The sequence below is a fragment of the Xyrauchen texanus genome, chromosome 5, assembly GCF_025860055.1.
Source record: "Xyrauchen texanus isolate HMW12.3.18 chromosome 5, RBS_HiC_50CHRs, whole genome shotgun sequence".
NCBI classification, from domain to species: Eukaryota; Metazoa; Chordata; class Actinopteri; order Cypriniformes; family Catostomidae; genus Xyrauchen; species Xyrauchen texanus.
In genome coordinates this window covers 50741002-50759840 of record NC_068280.1, presented here as the reverse complement: position 1 = coordinate 50759840, position 18839 = coordinate 50741002, and the positions used below count along the sequence as shown (strand labels likewise).

General features: G+C 34.7%; 1 protein-coding gene across 2 annotated transcripts in view; it reads left to right on the top strand.

Annotated features, from left to right (window-relative positions):
* Nucleotides 1-18839, top strand: part of gpc6a (glypican 6a) — a 253197-nt gene that overhangs the window by 112747 nt on the left and 121611 nt on the right. For both annotated transcript variants that reach the window (XM_052127091.1, XM_052127090.1), the window contains exon 3: nt 7516-7907. In XM_052127091.1, coding sequence (XP_051983051.1) covers nt 7516-7907 — 392 coding nt within the window. The remainder of the gene's footprint in view (nt 1-7515; nt 7908-18839) is intronic.

Sequence of the window (18839 nt, the reverse complement as noted above, 5' to 3'; positions counted from 1 at the left end):
CTACACTTTTTTTTTTAGAGTTTGTCTGCAGTTTGTTCATATAAACTTATTTTGGAAGTAATATCAACTTTACTCATAACTTGATCGCACTGCCATGAGGGAAGATGTTGATATTACGTTATCAAAATTGATCATTATCATTAATTGATCAATGAAAACTATTTTTGTCATTATTTTTGAAGACATCCTCACTATGCAACACTTGTCACAAATGCCACAAATTTTGCACAATACTATATATATAAGCATTTAGTATTTTTGTTATTCTCCAGTAAAATTGGAGAAACATCCTTAAAAAAATATTGAGTTGAATAGCAATGTTCTAAGACATTGACACTTAAGAGAATATATCTTTTCTTAATCCGCTAGTATAGTGCTGTATTATACTAGTAATAATACATATTAGGGGTTTTTTTACGCTTAAAATCGCTATTTTTTATGTATTTATACTGTATGAAAAATATTTGTGTGTGTGTGTTTGTGTGAGAGTGTGTGTGCGTATGAGTGTGTGTTTGTGTGAGAGTGTGTGTGTGTGAGTTTGTGTGTGTGTGTGTGTGTGTTTTGCCAAAATTGGTAATAATTCAAGATACATTCTTTGAAAATAAGTCTTAATAATTTAAAATAATATTTCTTTTTTCTAGTAAAAATCGTGTTTTAAGTGTGTTTTCGCATGTGTGTAGCCAGTTTTACTGACAAAAAGAGGGATTCAGAAAGATATTTTTGTAGTTAATTATTTTACAGCTACCAAAGAAGTTATGTTAGGATTAGGATTATTTTAGGGTTAGGGTTATGTTAGGATTAGGGTTATGTTAGGGTTATGTTAGGATTAGGATTATTTTAGGGTTAGGGTTATGTTAGGATTAGGGTTATGTTAGGGTTATGTTAGGATTAGGGTTATGTTAGGATTAGGATTATTTTAGGGCTAGGGTTATGTTAAGGATTAGGGTTATGTTAGGATTAGGATTATTTTAGGGTTAGGGTTATGTTAGGATTAGGATTATTTTAGGGTTAGGGTTATGTTAGGATTAGGGTTATGTTAGGATTAGGATTATTTTAGGGTTAGGGTTATGTTAGGATTAGGGTTATTTTAGGGTTAGGGTTATGTTAGGATTAGGGTTTTGTTAGGATTAGGATTATTTTAGGGTTAGGGTTATGTTAGGATTAGGATTATTTTAGGGTTAGGGTTATGTTAGGATTAGGGTTATGTTAGGGTTAGGGTTTTACGCTTAAAATCACTATTTTTTATGTATTTATACTGTACGAAAAATATTTGTGTGTGTTTGTGTGAGAGTGTGTGTGCATATGAGTGTGTGTTTGTGTGAGAGTGAGCGTGTGTGAGTTTGTGTGTGTGTGTGTGTGTGTGTGTGTTTTGCCAAAATTGGTAATAATTCAAGATACATTCTTTGAAAACAAGTCTTAATAATTTAAAATAATATTTCTTTTTTCTAGTAAAAATCGTGTTTTAAGTGTGTTTTTGCATGTGTGTAGCCAGTTTTACTGACAAAAAGACAAAAAGAGGGATTCAGAAAGATATTTTTGTAGTTCATTATTTTACAGCTACCAAAGAAGTTCATTAAGACAGTTTGAGGAGTTGTGCGTATGTTCGTATTCATATGTGGGAGTGTAAATCCCCCTCACTGTTTAATATCTCTCTCATTGCTTATCTGAGCTCTTAAAAAGTCCTTTGAAGATTAATAAGTGCACTCACATGTGACTCTGATAAGATACAGGAGACACGTTTTCATAAAGAGATGACAGCACAGGCCAAGGAATTAGTCCAAATCCAACATTTCCAGAAACTACCATATCATGATATCAGACTGCACATCAAATACCTTCTTTTTATTTACTTTCTTTAACACAGTCACTAGTTTATATATATATTTATCTGTTACAAAGCCATCAGTCTAAATCTCCTGTGCCAAAATGTTAGGATTTTAGGTTAAAGACAGTAATTTTGTATATACAAACCTCATATTATTTTAAAAAGTCAGTGCTAGGATTAGGGTTATGTTAGGATTAGGGTTATGTTAGGATTAGGGTTATGTTAGGGTTAGGGTTATGTTAGGATTAGGGTTATGTTAGGATTCGGGTTTTGTTAGGATTAGGGTAATGTTAGGATTAGGGTTATTTTAGTGTAAGTGTTATGTTAGGATTAGGGTTATTTTTGGGTTAGGGTTACGATTAGGGTTATGTTAGCATATGTGTTATGTTAGGATTAGGGTTATTTTAGGGATAGGGTTATGTTAGGATTAGGATTATTTTAGGGTTAGGATTATGGTTTTGTTAGGGTTATGTTAGGATTAGGGTTATTTTAGGGATAGGGTTATGTTAGGATTAGGATTATTTTAGGGTTAGGGTTACGATTAGGGTTATGTTAGCGTATGTGTTATGTTAGTATTAGGGTTATTTTAGGGATAGGGTTATGTTAGGATTAGGATTATTTTAGGGTTAGGATTATGGTTTTGTTAGGGTTATGTTAGGATTAGGGTTATTTTAGGGATATGGTTATGTTAGGATTAGGATTATTTTAGGGTTAGGATTATGGTTTTGTTGGGGTTATGTTAGGATTAGGGTTATGTTAGGGTTATGTTAGGATTAGGTTTATGTTAGGGTTAAGTTAGGATTAGGGTTATGTTAGGATTAGGGTTATATTAGGATTATGGTTTTGTTAGGGTTATGTTAGGATTAGGGTTATGTTAGGATTAGGGTTATATTAGGATTATGGTTTTGTTAGGGTTATGTTAGGATTAAGGTTATGTTAGGATTAGGGTTATATTAGGATTATGGTTTTGTTAGGGTTATGTTAGGATTAGGTTTATGTTAGGGTTAAGTTAGGATTAGGGTTATGTTAGGTTTATAAACATAGTCACAGACAATGTCGGGTTAAGAAATGAGAGGCCCATGGGCAGGTACACCATTGAGGCCCCCAGGACGTGTCACTTGACTACAGTCACCTTTAAGCGCTACTGGACGCTTGCCAGATTTGGTTGGATTTTTCAAATTGACAGAAGAATAGTTTGGAGCAATGTCTTACATAGGCGGTTATATGTACTTTTTAAATGTGAACTGATCCAAAATTGTGCATTATTAATAGGGATATGCATGATATTCAAATCCAAAAATCACTATTCAGTTATTCCCTCGACTTATCATAATCCTTCTTTTTTAGTTTATATTTGTCTGACTTTTTTCTCTTGGTCTGTTTCTCAGCCATATTCCCTCCTTGGAGCCAGATTTGCCATCACTCTTCTAATGACTTTCCCTCTTGCTCCTTTCTTTAGAGGACAAAAATGTCCATGTCAAAATAACTGCCATAATAATATTATATATTAATATTATTTTCCACTTTCACTGACTTTGGTTTTTTAACCAACATCAGTCCTGATCATAACTACCAAATATTCATTCATTTTCAGGATTTTAAGCCTTTAAATGCCAGTTTGTTTACATAATGCCACTGTTGTTTTTTACATACACAAATACACAAATGTCTCAATACACACATACAAAACACACTCTGACATCCTTACCAACACACCCACTCAATTTTAGATGGATTATTTATCCAATTGGCCTGTAGTGCTCTATAATACAGTAAACCGAAAATAGGAAAAAAGCATTTAGTTGCTCCATAGGCTAAACATGAGAAAATTGGCGCCATCTGGTGGAATATATAAAAATTTAATTTTGAAGCCAGGGCTCTGGAATGAGAGCATAATATTATAGAATTCATGATTTTATGCTTTAACGACACTGGGATCAAATATTGCAGTTTTAATGGGTTTCAATGGGGACATTTTTGTCCTGAAGGCCCTGAGTGTGACTATTTTGTGTGCACAGTGTAATATAGATGTATTATAGGAACTGAGGTTGAATATATAAAAATTCCCCCCAAATACACACCTTTGGCAAAATTGATGCCGTTGGCATTAACAGCCAAAATGATCGAAAAAACAAAAATGATAAAGACAAAAATGTCCCAAAGGTCGCACAAGGGTTAAATTACATTTTGTGGCAGCTGTAGGATGTTAGATTGTATATTTGCTTTATGTACTCCATTCTAATTATCTAAAAGGTGAAGCGCTGTTTCAGCGTTGACTAATGGAGATGTTGTTTTACATCGCCAACAACCTTTGTGAGAGTGATGAGAAGGTAATTACTATTATTTTGCGGGGTCGTTTTCAAAGGGGGCAAACTAAGCGGCATTGAGAACAATTTGCTTTAATTAATCATTTGATTATATCGCAGGTGACCCAAAGATACAACTTATTAGCCTTTGCAAATGACGGAATATTCATCAGAACTGGAGCGTGAAGCATTGAAGAGTTCATAACTGCAGAAATCATGAAGTTTAGCTTTTTCTAGTTTGTCAGACTTAATGAAAGTTAAAGGACTGCTCAGTATAGCTTTAAGACTTTATATTATACATGTTAATATTTAACTAGTGTGATGAAATCCCTTTCTGAACCTGTCAATGCAATGTTTTGTAAGTAGTTGACATGAAATTTAAAGCAGTTTCAGTAGCGTATGTAACAAAACTTTTCAGTTCTCCTAACGGTAGGGTTTCATGTGGAAACAGAAATCCATGTGACCATATGGTTTGGGGGCACTGAAGCTTGATTAAGCTAAGAAAAACTATTGTAGCCTATATTGTTCTGGAGTTATTTGCAAAAACAGGAATTGGCTTATTACAGTTACAGTTACCCTTACAGTTATGGAGATAAAAATGTAAACATCCTTATTAAAGCATCACCTAGGGTCGGATGGAGTTGCGTCTTTGCGCCCAACTAGCAGTTTGGATTTGGGACCATACTGCCAATTTTGGGATCACTCCGATTTATGGTTTTTGCTGCCCAGACACTTTTAGGGCAGAAAATTAAGAAAAACCGGAGAATCAGTACAAATACAATAGAGTTCCAGCACCTTCGATGCTTGCCCCCCTAATAAACTATAGTGTTGGCAAAAAGATGATTAAAATTGGTGAAAAACTTAAAAGAAATGATGACAAGTTACAGAACATAAGGTAAACATTTCCCCTTATACATATATTAAACTCATGTCAAGACCATGCAAAACCGGTAAACTCTAACTTTGTATGAAATGCACAAATAATAAACTAAATGTGACTATTTGGAATGAGAACAATCCATCCACAGGAATTACATCAATAACCCGGGTAGGGAAGGTTACTTTTAAACAGTATTCCTCTGCAGATTACAGAAGACATGCTGTAAAATGACATTTGCAACTTATTCTGTTAGAATCAAGGTCAGTAATGTAATCTAAATACTTTGGATTACTTTCTCAGCACTGAAGATTTTATTTTTCACTTGTTTTTACAATAAACAGTTAATAAAGAAGGAAAATACACTTCATTGTAAAAGTACACTTAATTGTAAAAATACGTTCTCTGAATAAAATGAATAAAAAATATCTTATGTAAAAAAATTTTTTTTTGCAGTACATCAATTGCTCTAATATCAAAGGTCTTACTAGAGATAAAAAAGTGATTCTCCAACATTAATTTACTTAATAGAATTCATAATAAAATATTGTCACATCTGGTAACAAGAATTAGCACTTTAGCTTAGCATGAAGCTAAACATTCACATTACAATTTACACAAAGTTAACTATTTTTGCTGGTCCAAACTTCAAAACCCCACCGAATGTACACAACGACATCCTTTTCTGATCATATGTGGATTCAGTTCATATAATGAGGCAGAAAATATATTATTTGTAGCTTTCTATACAATTTTAATGGCTACATTGGTTAGCATTTCTTGTAAAAGTACACAAACCGCATTCAAAACATTGGCAAGGCATGTAATCATGTATTTATTTGATTTACAGTATGTTTCATCTGTCAAAGCATTTCTAATTGTTTCTTGTTAAGCTGTAGAAACATGATGTAGCTCTTCTATTAAGCTTCTTCAATGACGTCATGTTCCCCTTTACACTCACAACAATGTGAACATGTATGAATGTAACACATCATAAGAAAGTGTTTCACCGCTGTTCAAAATCTCTCCGGATTGCATCATTTATATGGATAAATCTTTTACAACTGAAGAGATTAAATATGAAATGAAACAAATGACAATAAAAGGCTCTGGTGTTCTGATTATCAACTATTTAATATGTTGTATTTTAAATATCCCGTTACATGTATTACGTTACTCCCCAACTCTGTCAGTCACATATAAACAAAAGTTAATCTGCCTAAAATAGCCTTCTTCATTGACTTCCATACAGTAAACATGATTAATTAAGATTCAACTTTATTGTCATTGTGCAGAGTACAGGTACAGAGCCAATGAAATGCAGTTGTTTCCGCATATCCCAACTAAGCTGGGGTCAGAGCGCAGGGTCAGCCATGAAACAGCAACCCTGGAGCAGATAGGGTCAAGGGCCTTGCTCAAGGGCCCAACAGTGGTATCTTGGCGGTGCTGGGGCTTGAACCCTGACCTTTCGATCAGTAACCCAGAGCCTTAACTGAGCCACCGCTGGCCCCCCTTAATACTAAATGCCGTGTCATAATGATTGTCTGTGTTAATCGACAGTACACAACAGAATAAATGGTTTTATCGAAGTTCATGATGGAAGACCATCACTGGAGTTTTAGAGCTTATTAAAAATCGTAACGTCCTCTCTATGAGGACAACAGTCAACCAATCTCTGTTAAAAGTAATCGGCACTTCAGGTTATGAACTGCAAAATGTAGACCTGAAAGACTAGCCGGTCTGTGTCAGACTGAGCAGACGCTGTCAGCAGTGCCCTACCATAAATATTTGCCTCCGGCTGATAAAGTTAAAGCAGGACGTTAATTTGAGTACCATATGTTAGACTGGCAGTATTTCAGCAGCTCTCTGCATGACATAATTTGATATCCACTCCATTTGAGAAGAAGGTGAGAAAATGGTCTTTGGAGAGTATTGCTGGTGTAACATGTTTTCAGAATCATCCTTTTTTGTGATTTGTGTTTGGCCTTTCAGTGTCATCTTTATTTTGACCCTTAAAATGGTGTATATTCCTTATAACAGGTACCATGAATATATACCATGGAGAATGTATGGTAATACCATGTTTTTGGATACTCAAAAATGGTTAATATCATGGTATAAAGTAATTTTCTTAAATTGAATAAATGTAATTAAATAGACCTTCAATTGAATATATCCCATTATATGACTATTGTATTGGGGGTGTTGAGGGTGCATGCCTTGTGCCCTGTCTGCCGGCAGGTCATCCCCGTCTACCAAGATGCCTAGAAATTGCACAGAATCTTAAATATTTCTGCTTTATTTTATGTCAGAAAATGTATTTGTTTTCAATTTAAATGTAAACTTTTTTTTGTTTATTTTTAGTTTTAAATAATAGTAATACAAATTAAAATAAATCCTCGATATTCAATGTGGTCATGCTTTTGAGCCTCTCTGTGTATTCGTATACACAGTATATAAAATATATATAATTTCTAACATCTTTTATTTGTTTTTCTCTCTTTCAGAATTCTTCCTGGAGTTGCTGGACAACTCGGAAAAGTCACTCAACGACATGTTTGTGCGCACATATGGCAAACTGTACACTCATAACTCGGAAATGTTTGAAGATCTGTTCTCAGAGCTCAAACGCTATTACACCGGCGGCAATGTCAACCTCGAAGAAATGCTGAACGATTTCTGGTCGAGACTGCTTGAACGAATGTTTCAGCTGCTCAACTCCCAGTACACGTTTACGGACGACTATCTTGAGTGTATCAGCAAATATACAGACCAGTTAAAACCCTTTGGAGATGTTCCACGCAAACTCAAAGCCCAGGTCACAAAGGCATTTATTGCGGCTCGCTCGTTCGTTCAAGGACTTATGGTGGGTCGAGAAGTGGCCAACAGGGTGGCGAAGGTAAGGCTTCTACTTTTATAACACTTTTACCTCCTGGTCTTACTCGGATTTCACTGGACGTCTAGATGGGTCGCTGACCCCAATGATAAAATAACTTCACTCAGACAGTGCGAGAAGTGACTTGGATCATTTCATAATATGGAGAGTCAACTATAAGTAAGAGCTTTTGTTGGTTGATTTAACCTAAAGGTGTAAAAGTGAAATCAAATCACTCCTCTGTTTGTTTGAGTGGCCCTTCCAGCCCGACACAGCAACATTGGCTCAGCCAATGTAAGCGCAGCGTAGTTCTAGCAGGAAGGCTAGCAGCTGTACATCATCGCACCATTAGCTGGGTAATTCCCAGCCAATCACATGTAAGCCATTGCTTTTTAAGTCTGCTCACAATATATCGCATTGCTGTTTCAGTGTGCTAACACGGCAACCTCTTCCACCCCACCACCACCAGTTGAGTCCAATCCTGCACGGGGGTAGGCTCCTCGCCCCTGCCACCTATCTCCGGCAGGATATGACGGTTCCGAGTACAACTACTTGGGACCACCTACGCCAAAGAGGGACATTACATTTCTGTTTTATATTAATCAAATAAATGTCATTAATCAAAACTCTGCAAGTCTTCCTGAAAGAAGTGGTTTTAGGGAGTTTAGGGCGGGACTATCTGTTTGCACAACCAATGAAAGATGTGATGAGTTTTTAAAACTATTTTTGCAATTCTGTTTAGTGAAAATAACATCTGTTAGAATCAACTATGAGTAAAGTCTCAAAGCACTATTTGTACCACATCCAAGTCAGCCAATGGTGAGGTTTTATGATAGCTAGGATGCTGCCTTAGAAGATATCTATCTATGTAGAAAGTTGACAGGTAGGCAGCTCACACAGTTTTAAAACGGAGCTATTAATTAAACAAAATATGTTGTTTACTTCACTTTTCCCTCAAGCAAAACTCAGCATTACTTTTGTATATTCTGAAGAAGCTTTTTTTTGTATTTTTCTAAAAGGCCACTAGCTAAAGTGTTTACGTGTCTGTTAATGCGTCTTAACACCATAATAACAGTGCATTCTGTTTGATGTGACAGCCAGCGCGCGGGGCACGTTATGACATCAGTGATAAGGGAGATGCCCTGTGGCGAGATGGACATTTTCTGTAGGGAAGATAAAAGCGAGCGGCCCGACAGCCACAGCCGGTATCTCCCTCCATGTCTCAGGTGCGTCTTTGATATCTTGCCTCAATCGCATTTTCTGCTGGATCTTTTTGCTTTTTAATGGTTTACTGGATGATTTTGAGAATTATTGACTGATTTCCTGAAAAAGCCCCTATGAATGTCGTGAGGCAGCCAGGCCTGTTCTGTTTTAAGCAAGTTCACTTGGATAATGTGTAGATAAGCAGCTTTTATTTGTTTACCAATGTACTACCTCTCTTGATGGTTGCATATTTTAATAGCCTCTAGAAGCAACAAGTCAAAGAGCTTATCACATTTGTAATAGTTAATCTCAGTTCATCAGTAGTCCATCAAGTAAGGAATGAAGGAAGGAAGGAAGGGAGAGAGGGAGGAAGAAAGGAAGGATGGATGGAAATAAAAAAATGAAATAAGTAAAGAAGACAGAATGAAAGAATAAGAAGAATGTTATGAAGGATATCAAAAGGAATTGAGAAAGTATAAAATAAAAAAGAAGGAAGGGAAAGAGAACAGAAGGAAGGAAGGGAGGAAAGAAAGCAAAAAATAAAGGAAAGAAGGAAGGAAAGGGAAAAGAATGAAATAAAATAAAAACAAAAGAAGGGAGAGCGAACGGAAGGAAGGAAGGAAAGCAGAATCAAAAGGAATGAAGGAAGGAAAGGGAAAAGACTGGAAGGAAGAAGAAACTAAGTAAACAAGAAAAGTTGGTAGGAAGACAGAAGGAAAGAAGATAATGAAAGGAAAAAAATAATAAAGGAAGAGAAGGATGAAGAAATAGGACAGAGGGAAAGAGAACAGAAGGAAGTTGGAAGAAAAGGAAAAAAGAATAAACGGAAATAAAGAAGGGTAGGAAGAAAGGAAGGAAGGAAAGAGGACAAAAGAAAATAATAATATGAAGAAAGAAGATGGAAGGAAAAAAAATAATGAAAGGAAGGAAGAAATTAATGAAGGAAGAGAGGGGTGAAGGGAAAGATAAAAGAAGAAAAGAGAAGGTAGGAAGGAAGATGGAAGGAAAAAAGAATAAAAGAAAGTATATAAGAAAGTTAGGTAGGAGGAAGGAAGGATGTGAAAAACATGGAAGAAAATGAAAAAAGAAGGAAAGGAAAACAGGAAGAAAGGAAGGAAGGAATGAAAGAAGGGAGGGAGCAAATGAAAAAGAACATAATGAAGAAAAAACTGAAAAATTGAAAGAAGAAAAAGTAAGGAAGACGGAAGGAAATGAAAAAAATTAATGAAGGAAGGAAGAGAGGAAAGAAAGAAAACATTTATAAGAAGGAAAAAAGACAAAAGAAGGAAGGGAAAGAGAACAGAAGGAAGGAAGGGAGGAAATAAATCAAAAAGAAAAGGAAGGTAGGAAGCAAGGAAGGAAGGAAAGGGAAAGAATGGAAAGAATGAAGGAAGAAAATGACAAAAGAAAAGGAAAAAATTATAAAATTAAGTATAGAAGAAAGGTCTGAAGGAAGGCGGAAGGAAAGAAAATAATGAAAGGAAAAAATTAATGAAGGAAGCGAGGGATGGAGGGAAAAAGAACAGAAGGAAGGAAAGAAGATAGACGAAAAGGGAAAAAATTATAAAAGGAAGTAAAGAAGAAGGGTAGGCAGGAAGGAAAGAATGGAAAAAGAACAGAAGGAAGGAAAGAAAGCAAAATGGAAAGAAGGAAGATGGAATGAAAGGAAAAAAATTAAGGAAGGAAAGCAAAAACAAAAAGAATGAAGGAAGCAAGGAATGAAAAGGGAAAATAATAGAAGTATGGAAGAAGAACGTATTGAAGGAAGATGGAAGGAAAGAAAAATAACGAAAGGAAGGAAGAAATGAATGAAGGGAGAGAGGGATGGTGGGAAAGAGAACAGAAGAAAAGAGAAGAGAAGGAAGATGGAAGGAGAAAAATAATAAAAGTAAATAAGGAAGGATGGATGGATGGACGGACATGAAAAACATGGAAGAAAATGAAAAAGAAGGAAAGGAAAACAGGAAGATAGGAATGAAGGAATGAAAGAAGAAAGGGAGGGAATGAAAAAGAACATAATGAAGAAAAGACAGAAAAATTGAAAGAAGAAAAAAGTAAGGAAGATGGAAGGAAATGGAAAAATAAATTAATGAAGGAAGGAAGGAAGAGAGGAAAGAAAGAAAAAAATTAAATAAGTAAAGAAGGAAGACAGAATGAATAAAAAATAAGAAGAATGTTAAGGAAGAAAGACAAAAAGAAGGAAGGGAAAAAGAACAGAAGGAAGAAACAGAAAGAAAAGGAAGGAAGGAAAGGGAAAATAATTAAATAAAAAACAAAAGAAGCGAGAGAGAACAGAAGGAAGGAAGGAAAGGAAAATCAATGGAAGGAATGAAGAAGAAAGTAAGGAAGGAAGACAGAAGGAAATAAAACAAATGAAAGGAAGGAAGAAAGAGAGGAGTGGAGGGAAAGAGAACAGAAGAAGAGAGAAGAGAAGGAAGGAATGGAAAAAGAACAGAAGGAAGGAAAGAAAGCTAAATGGAAGGAAGGAGGGAATGAAAAATAACATAAGAATTTAAAGAACAAAAAAAGTAAGATGGAAGGAAATTACAAAATGAAGAATGGATGGATGGATGGATGGATGGATGAAAGAAGAGATTGAAGGTTCTCTCGTCTAAGGGTTTTTGTAAACTAAGTGAAATATGTTCAGAATCCCCCGCAGATTTCTTATACATTATTCTTAGCAATAATAAACAGTTGTAATAAGAGTTTGTGTTTGCAGAAACGGTGAACAGCTTGTTGAACATATACAGAATACTTTTGGGTTTAAGTTGAAACAGAGAGCGGCCTTTTCCATCAACTCTGGTGCTCTTTGTATACCTATCTCATACTGTATGTATAGCGCTAACATTAATATCAAAGCAGGAGGCTCTTCAAGTGAAATAAACAGAGAGGAACTAGTCAGTTGACAAATCACAATGACCCTTCATTCACCTTTTTACACAAACATGCTATGATTCTGCCACCAGGATCCATGCCAGAAACAGGAGAACGGCTACATTCCTTTATGGGGGATTGCTAGACTTGGGGGGGGGGGCATCTCTGATATCTGCATGGGCACATTGTTGGACTGTTTACCGTTGGATATGTCAGATTACTTAAAAATGAGCGTTCATCATATAAAGCACAATTTTTATTTTCTCAAACACTCATTTCAAAAAGACCTTCTAGAGCAAATAGTTTTCCTAAATACTGACGTCCTCATATGTGGACAGCAGGACTGAGTTGTGAAATTTTAAATAATACCAAACTATAAAAAGACCGATTTTTTAAATTAAATTGTTTATTATGTGTCCAGAAGTGTTGGTTATTCATATTGTTGAGTTGTTACAGGCATCACATCAGATATTAGCATAATTAATTCGGATTCAAAGTAATGTCCGGCATCATCCAATCACAGCCAACCATGTTAAAATAAACTGACACATTATAAATTCTGAATCTATGTACTGATGATCATCGTCCCATGTGTGTCAAACATGTTGAGTGATCCAAACATCATCTGCAGCCTGAAACTGAACTTTTGATCAGATGTTAGGAGTGAATGCACTTCTTTAGGATGCTCCCTTGCTCCCTATTTAGTGAATGGCTTAACCTCCAGTGTGCTGTCTGTCAGCACTGGTCTCAGAACAGTTTGAAATGCACCTTATTTTCATCCAAGCTCCATATAAAGCCTCTGAAAGCAACATTTGTTTTAGCTTTTGGATGGACCCATTGATTCTCAATGTGATAATGCACAGTAAATAGCATTTGTAAGGAAAGAATGCGATAAAGTTCAAATCAGTGTACATGGTGTTTCGCAATAAATCGCTCCATTTTTTTAAATGGGATATCAGATGAAACTAGAGACTCTAATCTTTCGACTCAAACCGGTTTCAATGTAAAAACGTAATCAGGTTTCTTACCAGATTAAGTTTTGTTGGTGTTTCAACCAAAGACAAACTCCGCTGTGGTCAGCACCATGTTGTTTTGTCACATGACGCATTGGTCGAAAGTTAAACACTTTACTGACAGCACAGAGTATCCTGAACTGAGATCAGTCGGTTTAAATTAATTTAAATTATACGTTGCATTTAGCGAAGCCAAAATACAACGTCCACGCGTGTGTACACGGGGGAACTTTAGATACATAGTAAACAAAATTGTGTGAGTTTTAAACAATATAGTTTGATACATTTGCATTAATTGAACTAATTTAATAGCAAAGTTGATCATATATAATAAATCTAAAATAACAGTTTTGCAAGGGATGCCTTTTTTGTGTATGATGTCATAAGAGAACCTTTTTAAATGCCTGTGATGTCATTGGAAATCCTTTTAAAGCACAACCTTTTTTCAACATTTCAGAGGAGAACCTTTTGAAGTGAAGTGGCTCTTTAGAGCATCTGTTTACTAGTACTACAGTTTTACTCTGTTAACAGATAATACCTAAAACCAACACACCAATCTACAGTATAATGTTACATCAGGAAAGTTTATAATCTCCAAAGAGATATAGCCACATAATAAAAACCTGTATAAAATAATAATAATAATTGAAATATAATCAAATCAATTCTATTTACAATGATTCATAATTGTGCAAGACTTATGATCCATATATTTGTACAAATTACAGCATGTTGCTGGACTACAGATGTGTTTTCTGTCCTGCTGTAGAACAGGCAGATATTGCTAATGGTTGTGTTTTGATTCAACATGTGTAGTGTGCAGTGCGCTAATGGACCGAGGCTGTTTTCACAGGTGTCTGACCTCTTCGGGGCAGCATGTCACTGAACTGATGCAGAAATAATATGAACACAAAAGAACATACCAAAATGAAAACATGTTGTTTACATGCACCAACACGCACATAAACCCAGCGATACAGCCGTCAGGATTGTACGCAGCTCAGTTTAGATCTGAAACATGAAATGTTCAAGATTATTTTAGAGATCTCGACGTTCCTGCTGTTCAGATCTGTTGTAATAATAGATGAGATAATTTGCTGATAATGATTTATTTTAAAATGTAATTGGCAGATAATTATACCCTTTCTAAGAAGATTTAAAAAGAAATGCATGAACTACATTTAGGAGAATGATTTTAAATAAGAATAAAAAGTAACACTTTCAAATAACTTTAATGTATTAATATATACTTTAAAATAACTTAATAATATATCATTTCCAAACATATAACACTGTCTTGTGAGCATTAACATTTTAATATAAGTAGTTAATGTTAATAGTTGGTGTAAAAAAAAAAGTTATGTTTAATATCATATTGAACTAATTATGTATAAAATGTTAATTAATAAGGAAATACCAAAAATAAATAAAATAAATAATATAATGGTGAAGTATATATATAACTGTATATTACAGTATATATTTACAGAATATAAAATAGTAAAAAAAATATATATATATATGCTCAGAGATTTTTTTTAATAATTTTTTACTATTATATAGTAAAAAGACAAATATATATATATTTTTATACATATATATATATTTTTTCTTTTACTATTTTATATATATATATATATATATATATATATATATATATTTTTTTATATTTATTACAATATGTAATATACAGTTATATATACTTCACAATTATATTATTTATATATTTTTGGTATTTACTTATTAATTAACATTTTATACATAATTAGTTAAATATGATATTAAACATAATTTATATATATATATATATATATATATATATATATTAGTTAAAAAATATATTTTTTATATATATATATATATTTTCTTTTTTTCTATTTTATATATATATATATATATATATATATATATATATATATATATATATATATATATATATATATATATATATATATATATGTATGTATATATATATATATATTTATTTATTTATTTTTTTACAATATGTAATATACAGTTATATACACTTCACCATTATATTATTTGTTTATTTATTTTTGGTATTTACTTATTAATTAACATTTTATACATAATTAGTTAAATATGATATTAAACATAATTTATATATATATATATATATATATATATATATAGTTAAAAAAAATATTTGAACAGACTAGCCATAATACTCTGAATAATACTTAGCATAAATAACTTTTAGTGTGCCTTATATCAGCATGTTTTTAATGTATTTAATGTACAGTATTATGCATTAGTCAACTGGAACACCATCATGGTCCACTTGAGGATAAACAGCTCCGATTACATATATGGGATTAATTGCAATCCAAGGCCTCATTGCTGGAATGTTTTCTCTGAATCAAGATCAGCAAATCCCGCTCATGGCAGATTATGAGTTCCATTTGGGGAATTCTGGCTTCATGCCATCCTTTTGGACTTTGAAAGTCAGAAGAAGATTTACCAGATTACTTTTTTTACCCCAGAGATTTGGATGTAACATTATTTAAACAGCAGGAAAACAGTATTAGAGTCTGTGCATTTTTTTATTTGAGGGCATTAGAGGTGTGAATTGGTTGCCTTACCGTGCCCAAGCAGTTGCATCTTTGACGTCATGTTTCGAGTTCTGTGCTCGGCCACGGTTAGCAATCACACTAGATACGTACCGTGCCTGAGCCAACTGAACCGTGCCCGAGCCCACCTCTTTAAGTGGGCCCGGGCACGGTTCAGCGATCACACTAGTCAAACGAGCACGGTGCAGATCGCCTAGTGTGAGTACACCCTAATAATTCTGCTTTGAAGTTAAAACTGATCAGTTACTGACATTTATTTTTGTGTGGCACTGCCAGTATCAAGGTCAGTAGTTTGTTTCCCAGGAAAACACACAAACTGATAAAATGTGTTATTTAAATGCACTGTAAAGTCAGGAGCTCACTGTGCAATTTTCACAAATTACTGGAATCGTAAAACATTTATTTTGTCGGAGTGCTACTCTTTTTTTATACCTTAGTGTGACATGCTCAATGATAGCCGGGGTAATTGTGACTAGCTCCATTATTTTGAGTCACTCAGAAATACATTTTGAGTTTTAAAGTAAAAAGGAAATTCTAAATGTTGACTGATGTAATAATTTAAGTGCTTTCCTTTTTACTTTAGTAAAAACGATGTGAGTTGATGGTGGACAAGGTGCATGCTAAAATTATTTAGTTATGTTTTTTTGTTTTTTTAAATGTATTATCTGAAATATGAACAATAGAAATAGTGATGCTTGATTTTGCAAACACCGTTAAATACAGTCTAGGAATTTTGTCAGAATTAAACCCTGACTTTTAAAGTAGGTACATCACATATAATTGTCTTGTCAGTTTATATTTGGTGTAGAAGGAAAAACACAACTCTAAATTCTTACAAAAATCTGCTATTTTGTATTTTCATTTATTTTCTTTTATTATTTTCAGTTATGTTTTTAAAGAGAGCCTAGTTTGACATAAAATGTAACGAAAAGTATCATTAAAAATATCGTAATAGTGAATGTGACATGTGTGCTATATTCCAAGTCTTCTGAAAACAAAAAGTCATATTGTGTGTTGAAGAGACCAAAATGTAAGTTATTCATTCTCAAATTAAAGGAATAGTTCACCAAAAAATTAAATTCCCACATAATTTACTCACCCTCATGCCATCTCAGATGTGTATGACTTTCTTTCTTCTGCAGAACGCAACAAAGACTTTTAAAAGACTATCTTTGCTCTGTAGGTCCAGACAATGCAAGTGAATGGTGACCAGAACTTTGTAGCTCCAAAAATCATATAACGAAAACATAAAAGTAATCCATTCGACTCTAGTGGTTAATTCATGCCTTCAGAAGTGATATGATAAGCGTGGGTGAGAAACAGATAAATATTTAAGTATTTTTTACTCTAAATCTCCACTTTCACTTTCACATCCAGATGTAAAAGTGGAAATGAAAGTGGAGATTTTGATCTGGACTTACATTTTGATCTGTTTCTCACCCACACCTATCAAATCACTTTGGAAAATGCCACTGAAGTCATATGGATTACTTTTTGGAGCTACAAAGGTCTGATCACCATTCTCTTGCATTGTTAGGACCTACAGAGCTGAGATATTCTTCTAAAAATATTTGTTTGTGTTCAGCAGAAGACAGAAAATCATACACATCTGGTATGACATGAGGGTGAGTAAATAATGAGAGAATTTTAATTTTGGGGTGAACTATCCCTTTAAATATATGGTTTATCATCTCGTGTATACAGAGCCAAATTGATCAATTATTTGAGTTGATTTGAGAATTAAATCATCTTTGAAAGTGATTGAATGTCTGATTGAAAGCGTAACATAGACTACTTCTCTGAAGCTTTTAGTTGCTTTTATAAAACTTTAAAGTGAGTCACTATCAACTGCTATTGTAAGGAAATCAGCATCCATGCCATTCTTTAAAATATATACTTTGGTGTTCCACAGAAGAATGAAAGTTATACTGGTTTAGACCATGATTGTGAGTAAATGATGACATCATTTTCATTTTTGGGTGATCTGTTCCTTTAAATGTAAAATAGCTATCATTTGTCTTCAGAAGACTTGGGACATACTGTAGTTCACACGTTGTACAGACTACTTTTATGGTGCTTTTTTGTTCATTTTGGAGCTTGACAGACAGCCGTTGGTCACAATATGCAAAAGAGCTGCTAACAGAGAAGAAGAAAAAAGTCATACAGGTTTAGAATGACACGAGGAGTATAATTGTTATTTTTAGGTGAACTATTCCTGTAATTGCATGAGGACAGATTGTTCACCCAGAACTGCAACTCATACACCTCAACGTGTCTTGATTTAGTAGGGATGCATGTATTTGTGTAGTTGGAGAGGGTGATTGAGCATCAAGCTTGTCAAAGCCTGTGTTGTGACATAATGTATGTACTTTCCTGGCGCTCTACATGCCCCTGAGGACCCCTGACATTTAAGCTGGTCTTGAGACGAGGCTAAAGTGCCGACTCTGTCAAGTGCGGCACCTTTCATCAGCAAAGTACCGACCGTATGGGTGACCCAAGGGTGTAAACCTAATGCCATATGACACTCCGAGGCTGAGGAACTGACCTGGGAGTGAAGGGGACCGCTAGAGATCAGGCGACAGACGCCCAGAGCAGGGGCTGTGATATTTTGCTTTTAGTCTGCTGGCGTATGTCAGAGTTCATAAAAGTGATCGCCCTGGCTGTCTGAAGTGGTCACTGATGGGTAGGGCTGCTAAAAGATAAAATGCGGCCCTTCACCTTCACGGGTAACCCAGACAGCAGAGATAGCTGCTTCAACGAGGACACTGGGGGTGACTTTTCCGCCTGTCCGACCTGACTGTTAAGAAGGGTCTTTTGACTTTACAATAACTGACACCGGCCCGGCCTCACGGGGACTGCCTTTCTCTTCCGCTTTTCATTTGAAAGTTCAGCCGTGTGTCCTCCGCTCTGCATAGAAAGAGACTTTATAAGAGGACAGATATAAAGTCAAGTGAGGGGCCAGGTACAGGTAGAAGTTTTTAATTGAGCTTGGCAAGGAATAGCAAATCAAATGCTGATTATTTGGCAGCTTTAGAAATATTCCGTTTCAACATGATCACTTGAAAATTGACTTTTGTTGCTTCCCAAAGTGGATGTACTCATACTGCCAAATTACTGACAAGCGTCATCCCCCATCAATTCAAGCATTTCCTTTTAGAGCTACTGATAGCACATTGCGGGAGAAGCCTTCGAGACACGGGTTCGAATCCCGCGGGAACCAGAAAGTAATCACGTTCACATAAACAATGATGAGTGTGAGTTGAAGATTGAATTTT